The following is a 14,698-nucleotide window of genomic DNA, read 5'->3' as shown; positions in this document are numbered from 1 at the left end:
GTGGGAATAGGGATTGGGTTGGGGACGGGGACGGGGATGGGGACGGGGATGGGGATGGGGACGGGGATGGGGAAGGGGATTGGGTTGGGGATGGAGATTGGGTTAGGGACGGGGACGGGGACGGGGACGGGGACGGGGACGGGGACGGGGACGGGGTTGGGGATGGGGATGGGGATGGGGTTGGTGATGAGGATGGGAACGGGGACGGGTATTGGGATGGGGATGGGAACGGAACCGGGGACGGGGACAGGGACGGGTATGGGGATTGATTTGGGGATAGGGATGGGGATGGGGATTGGGTTGGGCATGGGGACGGGGACGGGTGTTGGGATGGGGACGGATCCGGGGACGGAGATGGGGATTGGGTTGGGTTTGGGTACAGGGATGGAGATGGGGACAGGGACAGGGACAGGGACAGGGACAGGGACAGGGACAGGGACAGGGACAGGGACAGGGACAGGGACAGGGACAGGGACGGATCCGGGGGAGGGCGAGGCGGGGTCGCAGGTCGGGGTCGGCAGCGGCGGCGCGGGGCGGCGGCGGCCATTAGGTGAAGCTCATGGAGACTGTGTGCTCTAGTGCTTTGCGGCGGAGGGAGGCGATGCTGGTTCCCCGCCACACGTCGCTGCTGTCCGGGGAGCTGCAGAGCTGCGGCGAGCCCGTCACGTTGCTGGGGCCCGGCAGGGAGGCGGGCACCATGCCGGGGAAGGCGGGCTGGTAGAGGTGCGACTGCAGCCCGGCGCCGTTGGAGCCGGCCAGGCTGTTGGAGAGCCCCATGGAGTTGGGCGGCGGCCCGGCCGCCAGGCTGCACTGGGACAGGGACTGCGCCATGGCCTGCTGCCTGCCCAGCGCCGGCGGCAGCGGCAGCTGCGACACCCCCGGCATGGCGGCGGCGGCCCAGCGGGTGTCGTTGGCGTGGAAGGAGCAGAGGCTGTCGCCCATGGCGGCGGCGGCGGCGGCGGCGGCCGAGGGGAACTGCGGCAGCCCCGGCGTGGGCAGCAGCGTGCCCGGGGCGCGGAAGACGTTGGTGGTCTTCTTGCGCTTCTTCCACTTGGCCCGCCGGTTCTGGAACCAGACCTGTCGGGGACACGGGGAAGGGGGGGACACGGGGTCGGGGGGGCGACACGGACAGGCTCCGTCAGCGACACCCGCCCCGACGGGGCGCACCCGGCGCGGCGCTAGGGGGCGCGGAGCCCCCGCTCCCCGCCGCCGGCCCCGAGGCCCGGACGAGGGTGCTGGGAGCGGGGTCGGGGTGCCCGCCAGCCCCGTCGGGGGTCTGACAGCCCCTCGGGGTCACCACTCCCCGCGGAGGCGCGGTTCTGCTTCTCGCAGCCTCCCCCGGCTCCCCGCCCGCTCCTCTCCCCGCTGTCCCCCTCTCGCTCTCCCGGGGCCTGTCCCCGGCCGCTGTCGCAGCCTGCGTGGGCCCGGCCCCACGGGATGCCCCTCCACGGGTCGGCTGACGAAGCGGCCGGGATTTTGGGGAGCGCCAGGGCTCAACGCGCCCGTCCCGGGAGCGAGCTGCCTGCAGCCTCCCTCGCTCGGGAGGAGGCGAGGCACGGGGAGACGTGCCCGGCCTCCCCCCGAAAGAGAAAATAATAATAATAATAATAATAATAATAATAATAATAATAATAATAATAATAATAATAATAATAATAATAATAATAATAATAATAATAATAATAATAATAACAGCGATGCCAAACGGAAATAAACGACGGGGCCACGGCTCCCACCCTGGCGTGGAAGAGCTTCGGCGCCGTGGGAGGCGACCCCCGGCCGGCAGCAGGGGGGGACCCCCGGCCGAGCCCCCCGGGCGCAGCCGCTTGGTTTTGGTTGTTTTAGCACAAGGGGGTTTGGTGTGAGCGGGCGCTTTGCTCGGGGCAGTGATGGTTTTGTGGGTCGCGCTGCAGCGACAGGGGCGGGGGAAAAAAAAAAAAAAAAAGAAAAAAAAAAGAAAGGAATCCGCTCGAAATCTGGAGAAGCGCTACTGTCCCCCGACCTGCAGGAGTTTCTCGTTTAATGCTAGATACCTGCGCTGAGAAATACCCTCGCCCATTAGCGGGAATGAACAGCTGTTAAGGAACTAAATGTTATATGAATAATCGAAAAATCGTGTTCAATTATGTTTTAGGGTTAATAGTTAAATTGCGGCTACAAAATCTTTTATGTTTCATGGTTTACTGGTGTTGTAAAGAATCTCCATCAGGTCTGATCGCCTCAGTTCATAGCTATACTGCATATGCTTTTAAAATGTGAATGTTTCCAGTTGAAAACTAGTGCATGACAGATTAAAATGCAGAGAAAACCTGGGGGAGATTTTGAAAATGCACACATGACAACTCTAGAAATATATTAACCACGAGCATTTGGCAACTTTGGACTCCTTTTAAAATGCAACTAGCACCTGAAAATTGTTAATACAACAGTGACAATCTAATGGACGTTGGAATCTAAAAATCTACCTTGATGATATCCGCTGTTACAGTAATATAGACATACTGTAAACGTATTTTAAAATATATAACCCGTTTAATTCCCCAGCTATAAATGTGTTAGAAATAGAGAGAGAAGGGGAGAGAATATCACTTTTCCTCTTTTTTTTTTTTTCTTTTTCCTTTCCAGGAGCCAAAGCTTTATGAAGATCTCATTGGAATCCAGCGGATGATTAATGTGAAGATTTGGTAGGAAATCTGGAGAGCTGTATTAAAGCTCAGATCTCAGGTTCATTTCGATCAGCCAGCCGTGAACTCTGGGCCGAATTCATTACACTTTAATAGTGCTGGGAGAGGAAGAAAATGCAATTTCTCATTCCATTAGAAAACTAGAAAATACTCTCAGCTTGTCCCCTATTAAGACGTGGCAGGTGACGGGACCATTGTGGGGGACACGGTCAATGGAATTACAGCACATTATTTTTGTTCGTATAAAATATTGAAAGGCAAGCCTGACTGTGCAGAAGTTATTTCACTGATTTGGTTTTTATGTAAATAAAATATTGAAAGTTAATTAATCCGTGCTAGAGACTAATGATTATGCTTATTATATTGCATTTGATCGCGTAATTTGCATGATTCTCGCATTGCTGCTTAATAAGCCATTCCAGGTTATAAATAATTCTGAAATTGGTTTCTAATAATGGCATGCTATAAAAAGAATGGTTTTATTACACCAGCCTGAAAAGCAGAGCAATATCAGACATGGAATTGGACTCCCGTTTAAGCACCAGCCGCTTTAATAATTATTTAAATGTATCATATACATTAAATACAGATCTAAGACGAGGGAAGAGGTAATTTATCCTAGCATCTAAAACCCTTAAAAACATATACAGCCGCTATAAATTAACTATTTAGATCACTTCTTAATCAGCATGGAGCCCTCGTACTGCAAGGAATGTGTAGGCAATCTGTTAACTATAAAGAAAACTATAAAGTACTCGTATAAGAACATAAACCAATTACTATTTAATTTAAATTTGGTCAAGGAGCAGTGATACAGTAGATTGTGAAGTAAATACATTTTACATAAATTATTTTGCACTAGATTACATAATGTTAATCATTCTGAAGTGTTAATTAAGAAGGTTATGTTGATCTGATTACTTTTTAAACTACAGAACATTATTGTAAAAAATATTTAAATTGCCACTCTATTAAACTGTTTTTATCAGCAGTCTCGAGCTATTATCATCGGTTTAAGATTATGCTGAGGCCATTAAAACACTTCGTCTTTCTTCCTACGAATTTCTTTGATGTGCTGTTAGAAAATAACTATTTCCATTTTATATTTTATATTTTACTTCATTTACCACACTCCTAATATTGAAATTGGTATCATTAACCTTTGGGAAACCCAATAAAGTTTAATAGACCTCGTTTTCTTTCTTTTTTTTTTTTTTCATAGAGTCAGTTGTCCAATTATATTTTATTTGTGAATCTAATTTCTTTCTTAATTTAAACTAATTATAGTCCCGTGTAGGTTGGGTCAAATTGTTTTACTTTTTAAAAGCAGACGTGCATTTGCTGTCACATTCGGGAGCAGGGGCAGTTTCTGCTCAGGCATTTCTGTCAGCGTGCCTGTGTTTAGCCGAGGAGCCCGGGCTCGCCGAGGGGGATTTTGAGCTCCGGCTCCGGCAAAGAGCAGCGGCGCTGCCGGTGCGCGGCTCCCAGCGCATCCCCAGCGCATTTTTGTAAGTGTTTCTGTGCCTCTGGCGAGGCTCAAGGCGGGCAGCCGCTAAATCAGCCCGCAAATCTCGCGCCTGAGTGGTCTGGCAGCGAGATCCATCTCTCCGTTCCCCAAATTTCTCCCCAGTCTGCGGGGCTAAACGGTCTCTTACGTGTGCATCCCTGCGTGCATGCGCGTGTTCGTGTAAGCACGGGCTTTAGGCAGGACGGAGGAAATACACCCCGCTGGGAAATGCACCCTACTCGCTTCCCCGCCGTACCTGACACCGAAAGCGGGGCTGGACTCCGATTCCGGACACAGCCGCCGGGATGCAGGTGCCCTCTCCTCTCCCCGCAGCCCCTCCGCCAGGACCCCGGACAGCAGCCCCGGGGGGGCGGGCGGGGAACGGGAACGGGAGCGGGAGCACGGCCTCGCCTCCGCCGGGCACCGGCACCGGCAAACCGTGGCGATGCCCTGGCTGTGCGGGCTCGCCCCTTACCGCGGAGACCCTGCCTCCCCTCCCCTCGCTGTCTCCTGCCCCGCTCCGAGCCCACGCGTGGGCCGCGGGGAGGGGGCGGCTCCACCCGCGTCCCACCCGGGACCGCGGCTATGCGGGTGGGTGTAGGGGGGCGAGGGGGCGCCCCGGGGTGCAGAGCCCCCGGCGCTGCCACCCTCGAGCAGGGAGAGCTCTGGTTTCGCGTGCAGGAAGGGACGGGATTCAGCGCGGTTCGAGGTTTTCTGCCCAAACTGTTGCTTTCAGGGGCAGCTTTCCGCGACCGAGATTTGGGGGAGACCTCAACACACCTCCTCCTGTCCCCTCCCCCTCCTGCCTGGCCCCAGCCCGGGCATCGCCGGGCGCCTCTGGGGAAGGGACCAGCGGGGACGGGCATTGCACGGAGGGGTTGGGGTTGGGTGTTTTTTGTGGGGCGGGGGGCTGCTCATACCTGCACCCGGGACTCGGTGAGGCCGATGCGCAAGGCCAGCTCCTCCCGCATGAAGATGTCCGGGTAGTGGGTCTTGGCGAAGCTCCTCTCCAGCTCGTTGAGCTGCGCCGGCGTGAAGCGGGTGCGGTGCCGCTTCTGCTTCTGCTGCCCCTGCTGCTGCCCAGCCTGGCTGGGGTTCTGGCCGCCCTGCTGGCCTTGCTGCTTGTCGGGGTCTTTGGCGCTGACGGCTAAGGAGCTGGGGTTGGATCCCACCGTGGTGATGTCCTCCCCCGGCAGCAGGGTGGTCCCTTCCACCGTGTCCGAGTTGGGGGCCATATCTCCCGGGTGTCCCCCCGGATCCGAGCCCCCTACGCCCAGCCGACACTTCACCGCCTCCCGGTGTCCCAGCAGCTCGGCCGCATCTTTCATCCCTGCAGAAGCAAACGAGCCGCGGTCACTCCCCTGCAGCCGGGCAGGCGGCCTCGGGCTCAGCCCCGCAGGTGTCCATCGGAGCCGCTTTCCAGCTCGCCGAGCCGGCGAGGGGCATCCAGCCCCAGCCCCAGCCCCAGCCCCCGGCCCGGCGCGACTCGGAGCAGGGGAGAGAAAACTTTAGGGCGAGCCGCCCCTCATCCCCCTTAAATAACGAGCTCCCCGCCGGGCCTCCCCTAACGCGACGAAGGGAGGGGAGCGGGGGGGAGGGCAAGTTTTGCCGGGCTTGGGGCTTTCCAAGCTGGTGGAAGAAAGGAAGGGGCAGAGAGAAGGAAATGAGACCCCCGCCGCCCCGCTGCCGGCAGCTTCACCTCCCCGACAGATGTGCCGGGACGTCGGTCAGCCTGGCCACCTTTCCCCTCTCCTCCCTCCGCTCCTCCAAACCAGCGCATGAATAACCATAAATAGGTAGCTACATTTATTTTTTTTTCCCTCTCTCTCCTTTTTTTTTTTTTTTTTAAAGAAAGAAAAGAGAGGAGAATGCGAGCAAGCAAGCAGGAAAAGGCCACCCCGAACTCCTTCGTAAATACCATTGAGCTCATCTGTCCTAAAATAATAATACTCATCATAATCGCAATAATGTATAGGTATGTGTATAAAAACAGGGAAAAAGGAATTAAATGATCCACAACTCGTTGTAGATCTACACACTCCGTAGGTCTCCCTCGCTCTCTCTCTCTTTTTTTTTTTTTTTAAAGACGATGTTAAATCAAATTAAACTTTAATACAGTACAATTACTTTTAAAGGAATTAGCCCATTTAGATCGCATTAAGGTAAAATAAGGAACAAATTGTCAATTTCCTGCCCCGGCTTCCTCCCCGCTCGCCGCCGCCGCCGGTGCAGCCGCCGCGGGGCGGGGGGGTGCTGGGGGAAACTCACCGAGACGGGCGTCCAGGAGGTCGGCGTGAGACAGCATCGCGCACCGCTCCAGGGCGAAGGCTGTTCCCCCCCAAATTTTAGCGGCCTTAAGTTATTTAAAATAGATATAAGATATAAGATATAGATATATACAGATCGCCTAAATGAAAGAAAATTCGGTGTGTGGTTAAAAAGGGGGTCTCTTGCATTATAATGTCCTTTAGAGAGACGGGGAGGTGCTTAACACTTCAATGAACCCGTGAGCAGCTCGGCGCAGGGACCAATCAGGAGGGCAGCCTGCAAATGTCAGCGCCCGGAGCGCCCCGCTCCGCCCGCCCGCCGCCCGCCCGCCGCCGCCCCGGCCTCCCGCCGCCCGGCCCGGCCCGCACCGCGCCGCCGCTCCCTTCCCCTGCTCCGCTCGCCTCCGCCGCCCGCCCTCCCCCTCTGCCCTGCTCCCTTCTCTTCCCAAAGCACACTGGCCACCCCGCTCCCAGCTCCGGGTCACCTCTGATTTATTATTATTATTTTATATATATTGTCTTTTTTTTTTTCCCCTCTCTTTCCTTTTTTTTGTTTCTTTAATGCCTCCTCGGAGCGCACCCTCTGCCCCGACCAGGTCTGGCTCCCGGGGGTGTCTCGCAAGCCCCGCGGCACAGAGGGGGATGCAAGCGGGTGGGCGCGGGCGGCCGGGCGGCCAGCGCTGGCCCCTCTCTCCCGTGGGGTCGCGGCGAGGGCCGGGGGCAGCGGGCAGGACCCGTCCCTCGCCCGCCTGGCCCCGACGGCTGCGGGGCGGCGAGGGGAGAGAAACTTCGGCGAGTGCCCCCCGAGCGACCCGGGCCGTGCCAGGGCCCTTTGGCCCCTCGAGGCTGCCCGCCAGCACCTTCCCCTTGTGCTCAGCGCACAAGCACACGGCAGCTCGGTCGAAAGGGAGCCAAACACCGCGCGTCCCAGCAGCCCGGGGAGCGCTGCCCTCCCGGCCGAGATGTGGGAGCCCGAAAGCCTCTTTTTTCGGTTAAAGTTTCCAAGTTCGGCTCGCCTGCAAACTCAATTTAAAGCAGTAAATAAAGTTAAATGCTTTTTATTTTCCTCTTGAATATGTTAAACTACTTGAACAATTTAAAGTGCTTTGCACAAGTGAAGCGAACCATTTCTAATGTTCTGATTTTTCAAAGCCAGCCAACAACAAAGTTTAGATTAGTAATATATTTCTAACCAGAGTAATTTTCAAGATCATTAGGCATTTATGTAATTAGTGCCAAATCTATAAGCTTTTATTACGATTATTAGAGTAAAATCAGTATAAATTTGTACTAATTTACTACTGTTTAGACTTGGCTGTCAAGCCAAGAGGTTCTTATTGTAAATGATAACTGAGGAAATTAAGTGCAAAATTCTGTACCATTTCTGATCCGCTCCTAAACAATCCGTTTCAATTGTATTTGTAGCAGAACATAATGCCCTTTTAAAGTTATTTGACTTGTATTTTTATTTGCAAAACAAGAAATATACCCTCTACCCAGGCACAATGAAAACTGATATTTACTACTTCCAACTTGATTAACATTGATTTTTAATTCAAAAGTGATGCAATTAAGATTATTCATTTAGTGCAAATAACGCTTCCACCAAAAAGGGAGCCCAGTGAAGTCTGTGTTAAATAATACAGCGCCAATGGCCTTTTTTTCCGCCGTCCAATTGACTTACACAAAACATTGTAAATACTGCATGCGAACAGATGCAAGAGTGGTTTTGTTTGCAGCTCAGATGTGCAGGGTTTCGGCAGCGACTGAACAAGGAGACAAAGGAACCGGCCGACCGATCTCTAGGGCAGTTTTGCTGCCTTTTTTTTTTTTTTTTTTTTTTTCCCTCCTCCCTGCTCAGATCTTTGGCTACATTGATTCAATTCAGCCTTCGAGACGTCGGGCTGTCGCAATGAACCTGGCTGCCCGCGAACGACAGCTAAGAGCAGGGAGAGAGAGACCCAGAGCCGGGCCACAATTTAGCTGGAGAGACAGAGAGAGAGAAAGGTGGAGGGGAGGTGGGAGTTTCGGGATTTCTTTTTGTTCTTTTTTCTCTCTCTCTCCCTCCTTTTTTTTTTTCGGTTATACGGGGGTGGGGGGGAGGCGGCGATGGCTTATTTCTTTTGCTTTATTTTTTTTTTCCTTTGAAAATTATTGTCTCCGTGCAGCTCCGGCGGAGGAGGGGAAGCCCCGGCGATGAAAATTCCCGAGAGCCGCCCTCCCAGCCCGCTGTCGGGTCCCGGAACCCGCGGAGCGGAGCCCGCGAAGCCGTCGCCGGAGCGGTGCGTGGCCGGCGGGAGGCGGCCGGCGGCCGGCGGGGCCCCCGCGGTGCGCGGCCTTTTTCCGCTGCGGCGGTGCTGGCCCTACCGGGGCGCGGGCACCGCGGCTCCGCGGTGGAGCCAGGCGAGCGGTCCGGGCTCGGCCGGGGGCCGTCGGGGGCTCCGTTTTTAGCCGCCGCTGCCGGCAGAAAGAGCCGGGCGGTGCAGGTGCGTGCAGCCTGCTTCCGCGGAGCGCGTTGCGGGCAGCCGCACGGCGTGCGTGTGTATCTATTCCGTGTTGTTGTGTGTTTCAGGTCGATAAATAAATGTGTAATAGTTAATGTGCAGGCACATCAGAGTAATAACAATGGGATGAAATCAAAGGATTATCAATCTCTGTTAGTAACTGCTGAATAACAATGTTGCAGTGTGATTGATAGCGCGCTTCATTTTATGACTTTTCTATTGCTCTTGATTTTTATAGCAGTATAAACAAACTAAATCATTTCTTCCAAGACTTCAGAGCACAATCGTCTTAAGGGAAGGGGGGAAATCGGAGAAGGAAGTCTGCAGGAGGGAAAAGAGCGAGCAGGGCTGACACTTAAGCGTGTCAGAGAGAAAATGACAATGGGGTATATGTAAAATACTCTAATCACATTCCGCTTCCGCACACTCTTGTTTTGTCAAGTGCCTGAATTCACCTGGGCAGCGTTGTAGATGTATTTACAAGGATTTTATTCCCCGTCATCTTTCTATTTTCCCAGCGTAGCCAGAAAACTGCCAGTCAAGTCCATTCCCTGTTATAATTTACGGTATTCCCCACATGATCATAGGAACTGAAGTTCCTAACAAGGAAAGGCTTTAGCACAATGGCCCAAAATCTTCAGAGTGACGAGAGTGTCTTCAGAAATCACTTCAGAGCAAAGTAAAAGGATTTTCTATGACGGATCCAGTGATTTTTCCTCAATAAATAGGTTTTAGATTGTTACACACACGTAGAACTGGAACAAAGGGAACTACCAGAAAATATATTGGTTGCCCCTAATAAAATTTATTTAGACAGTTTACTTCTCATAAAAAATAGAGATTGAATTTCGTACAGGAGCGCCTGCCAAGGGGCTTGGCACCGGGAGATCATCTCCCCCCTCGCTTCCCTCTCCTTCCCTTCCGCGACGCGCTCAGCGGGCCCGATCCCGGGGTCCCGGCTGGGGCCGCCGCCCCCCGCCTCCTGCCCAGGCTGCCCGACCCGCCTGAGTAAGGGCTGCGGGATCGGGGCGGGCCGCCTCGGAAGGCAATATAACCCTAATTCTCCAATGCTGTGACCCTGGGAAAAAAGGGTAGAGAACTTTCCAGCCCCCAGAGCTCTCTCCCTCCCCTCCCAGCTAAACTCAAGCCCTGATTGAATGAGGCTGTAATATAAACAAGTGTATTTAACCAATTCTGCTCTGATTTAGGAACAGAACCTTCTTTTACCAGAATAATTATATTTGGAGCAAGAAACACGATAAAATAAGGTTAAACTGCTAAAGTCAGCGGGGTGGCTTGGCGTAAATGGCTGATCAGGTTTGTAATTTGATATTTTATTTATGTATTTATTGAGCATCCATCCAGTTAAGGGGACTGCTGTATGCAGAGCAATGTAATTGCTTTTTACACTTAGCACACGCTCCCAGCGTTTATCAAATGTAACTTTTGGTTGCCTGGCTTGTTCGCGCTGCTTTTTTGGTATTTCCAGACAGCAGCGCTGAAATATCGGATATTATTATTCACATTCCCGCTCCTCAGTGCTGCATTGTAACATTGTTCGCTTTAATGAGAAGCGCCTCCCTCAATAATTAACGACCTCACATTTCCCTATTTTCTTGCCTGATGAAAAGAATCAATTTTAATTCATTGTAAATTACAGCTATGCTTTTGAGTGTTATTTGCTTACAGAAAACAAATCAAGTGACTTAGGCTCCTGTTTACTTTTCCACATCGGCATAGCCTAAACACAAATGACAAATCAAACTATATCCTTTCGTTAGGCGTAATTTGGAGTTAAGAAATGGAAAAACATAAACACGTGTTTTTATTTCAATCAACCCTCTCGAAAAAAAAAATGACTTATTTGGAAATGAAGGACAAGGTTGCCAGCAGCTACAGATCCCAATTTATTCATTCTAGTCAGAGCTAAATATGATGATCATCGCTGCTTTACGACATTAGGCTGCAAGCAGCATTTTGTAGCTGTAATAAATATACTTCTTTGAAAGCAACGTTATGAAGTTTAAACACATCCGAGGCAAGAACGATCGCAGCTGATAAGAAACGCAGCCGTCTGATGTTCGAAAATAGCCTTTCCGAGCACGGCAGGGAAAGCTGGAGCCTCTTGTCATCTTTTCTCAAATACGTTTAAGAACATCGTTTTCCTGTTTGCTTATTTACCTAAATATCTGTATCTCACTCCGGCTAAGTCAAAAGGAGCATCTCCGATTGTCTCCTCGCTGGCAGGCTGCGGGGAAGCGCTCGACAGCGAAGCGGTTGCTTTAGATTGAAAGGATGGCTTCTATCAATTAATTTTCATCAGAACTATGACAACCAGTCTTTTATGGGGAAAAAGCTATTTTAATATAAGGTACGCCTGACACCCCCAGCCCCCAACCCGAACTCCCCCGTCCAAATGTAAACTCTCTATACACAAAAGTCACCTCCCCGCCGCCTTCCAGCTCTGTATGTACGTACGTGTGTATGTGTGTGTGTGTGTATGGCTGTATGTACATACGTATAGCCTTTTGCCATAATATTAACTTCAGAAACTTGATGCCGAGCTCAAACATAACGCACGGCATTACTCTGCTTATTCGGTCAGTCACGACTTATCGGGGTTACCCCGAAAGCGAAGGGAACGCCAGCACAAAGCACTTTAAAAATACATCTCTGATCAGGGAAACAGCACGGTCCTAGGAAGACTGTTCCTACTGGCATTTGAAGAATGTATTTAACACACTCGCGTATTTTTTAATCCGAATTTTCCACGAGTGGCTAGATAAATAAGCCGCCAGGCACAGCAATGGAAGGATATACATCGGGGAGTGACGTGGAGTATTTAACTTTCTCCTTTTTAACACCGTAGTTTTAATCTCTTCAATTACGTAGGTGGTATATAGTAATAAGGAACATACATATTTTGCTTGTATGTGTTAAGTTCGCTGCTTTTCTGATTTCTATTTACTCAAGATAAATAATCATATATCAGTTATTCAGTTAGGTGACAAGTCTAGTAATTGGAATAAAAAGAAAACATCTCATCCTTATCTCTTCCTATAACTAGATATAGCGCTAATAAGACTGCATCAATCTTATCTGGCAAATAAATAAAATAGACAAACAAACAAATTCGCCTCCAACAAGTTAATGTGGTGTATCTGAGTGGAAAGTAGATATTTTCACGCATTCTGGAGATGAGGAGTGACTTTTAATAAAATCACAAGAAAAACAAATGTAATTCTGTAAGCAATTTCAGAGCTCAGCCATCTCTCCCGCGCGCCGTTACTTAGCATTCTCCACCCGTCCTAACCCTTTCTTTTAAAAACCAGTTAGTTCCAGAAATATGACTGTCACTCAATCTGGGACCTTTCGATCCACTTTCCTTTATTATTTTGGGGGCAATTCTGGAGGTAATATGGCTTATTTTACAAGGATGATTTTTGTTGACTTTTTTTTTTTTTTTTTTCCCCCTCCCCTCCCTCTCCCCTTCCCTTTCCCTCTTGCCCGACTGCGGCTAATTCGGGGCGTCTATATTCACTCAATTAGAGAAATCTAAAGAGAAAATCGATCTTCCATCTGCAGAAATGCCAGCTTAACAAATTAGATTCTTGTTTCGTGCAGGTGATTTGGTGACAGTCGGGGAATTAGAAGTAATAAGTTGTTGTGTTTGAGACCACCTCCCCGGCCCCGGCCCTCCGCCCTGCCCCCGGCCGGGCCCCGCGAGGGGAGCGCCGCGCCCGCGCCCGCCTCGGCGCCTCCTCCTCCGGCCGGGCAGGCGAACAGCCACCGCCACCGCATCTCCCGCTGTAATTAGTGCTGCTGCCCTCCATGTGGGCTCGATTAAACCGTGATTTAGCCGAAAGAAATATAATTATGGCTGCAAATAAAATAATCAGCATTGAAGAGCGATTTCCTTAATGAGATGGAGCGGTTGCACGTCACGGAGTAAAGGGGTCTCATTAAGAGGTGGTAATGAGGCTTGGGTGGATATCGGGAGTTGCACAAAATATCTAAACTGCTGCGAGCGCCGCCGCCGGGCTCCCGCTCAGGGGGACGGGCCGGGACAGGAGCCCCGGGCCGGGACGGGCCGGGACGGAGCCGCCGGCCCCAAGGGGAGCGCCCCCGGCTCCGCTGCCCCCGGGACCGGCCCCGCTCCCCGCTGCCTCCCCCGGGCCGTGCCGCCGCCCGCTCCCCGGCCACGGGACGGGCATGGCTGCGGCTGCTAATTATCGTAAAGCCATCATTGCGGCCTTTTATTTATTTTGAACAGAAACACCTCAAAGGCTCCCTCCGCCCGGGCACCCGCCCCGCAGCCTCGCCGGCCGCCCTCCGTGCCCCCTCGGCGAGCGGGGAAACAAAAGGTCGGGGCTGCGAGCACGCCGCCGGGCCGCCGAGCGGGGACGTGCAACAAGCCCGGGGGAGGCTGATTAGCGCCCTCGGGGCTAATTAGGGAAACCAATTAGTGCCGGCCGCCGCTGAGCGCCGGGGCGGCTGCCGCTCGGCGAGGCTCACAAAATGGCCGCCCGCCGGCCGCCTGCCCAGCACGCGGGAGCACGGCGCTGGGCGGGCGGCGCCGGGAGCGGCCCGGGCCGGGGGCTGCGGGCTGCGGGCAGGCCGAGGGGTTGTGGCCGGGCCTCGCGTCCCCCGGCACCTCGGGACCCCCCAGGGGACCGGCCGCGGCCACCCCCGGCAGTGGCGGCCCGGGGCGGTGCGAGGGGGCGCCGCCGGTAGCGGCCGGTGAGGGGCCGCCATGGCGGGCCCAGCGCTGAGGCGATGCCTTCGTGGTCCCCGCAAGACAAGGCCCGCTTGTGAGCGGAGTGCTATATTTACATAAAATAAAAGGGAAGCAAATGGGATAATAGGCTGCCGAACGCTCCCCGGGGAAATTACATGCTGGCTCTGCTGTGTGACAGAGGGAAAAGCATTGTTTTGCTTTCACCCCCAGCTTTTTGTTTTATTTTGGTTTTTAATAGTGTAAAATTGGGCACGTCCTGGTGTTTTTTTTTTTTTTTCCTAACTAATCAAGAAAAACGGCTTGCATGTGAAATACTAAAATAAAATAAAGGGCAGGGTATTTTTCTTTCTTTGCTTATGCTCTCAGTAACTTAAAGTGGAGATGGAATCTACATTTTGTTCTTACTGTCAGCAAAAACAGTTCTCCTTTCAGCCCAATACCTGCAATTGATGGTAAAGGTCAAGTTTCTTGATTAGGAAAAACGTCTGTGTGACTTAGAAAAAAAATAACACAACAACCCACAAAACAAAAATAAAACCAGGGAAAGCTGTGCCCGGTAGTAGAAGAGCTGAGAACTGTAAGACCACTGGCAGCCCCTTGGCTGAAGGTGCTAGCCAACGCTTCCGCCACAGTGATTTAATTTTCTTAATGGCGACCTCTATGTGTCCAGTGTGTGTGTGTGTAGAGGACTTCATAGCCTTAAGCTATTTATATATGTGTATGTATATGTACGTATACATACATGCATACATATATACGTTATACATATATACGTTGTATGTATTACAACATGTATATGCATTTTGTAAATATATCCATAATACATATATTTTCAGAAACACCTCACAAACACTGATGTCCGTCACCCATGTTGGTACTTTCTAACATAGTGGAGACATGCAGTGCCATCCATTCTACCCATGACCATCATGCATGTTAGGAACTCCAAAGTAATCCTAAGAACAATGCTCTCAAAATTGTTTTGTTTTCTTTTTAAT

General features: G+C 51.8%; 1 protein-coding gene across 1 annotated transcript; it reads right to left on the bottom strand.

Annotated features, from left to right (window-relative positions):
- Window positions 1–546: 546 nt before the first annotated feature.
- OTP (orthopedia homeobox) lies at window positions 547–6,496 on the bottom strand (the record flags this gene model as incomplete). Its single annotated transcript, XM_084304855.1, has 3 exons — window positions 547–1,077; window positions 5,112–5,521; window positions 6,460–6,496. The coding sequence occupies 3 exons, from the start codon at window positions 6,494–6,496 to the stop codon at window positions 547–549; spliced, it is 978 nt and encodes a 325-aa protein (XP_084160981.1).
- Between the last annotated feature and the right edge of the window lie 8,202 nt (window positions 6,497–14,698).

The sequence above is a fragment of the Netta rufina genome (genome assembly GCF_964035555.1).
Source record: "Netta rufina genome assembly, chromosome: Z".
In the NCBI taxonomy this organism is placed as follows: Eukaryota; Metazoa; Chordata; class Aves; order Anseriformes; family Anatidae; genus Netta; species Netta rufina.
Note: the sequence above shows the minus strand (reverse complement) of the source record. Positions and strands in the feature narration are given on the sequence as shown.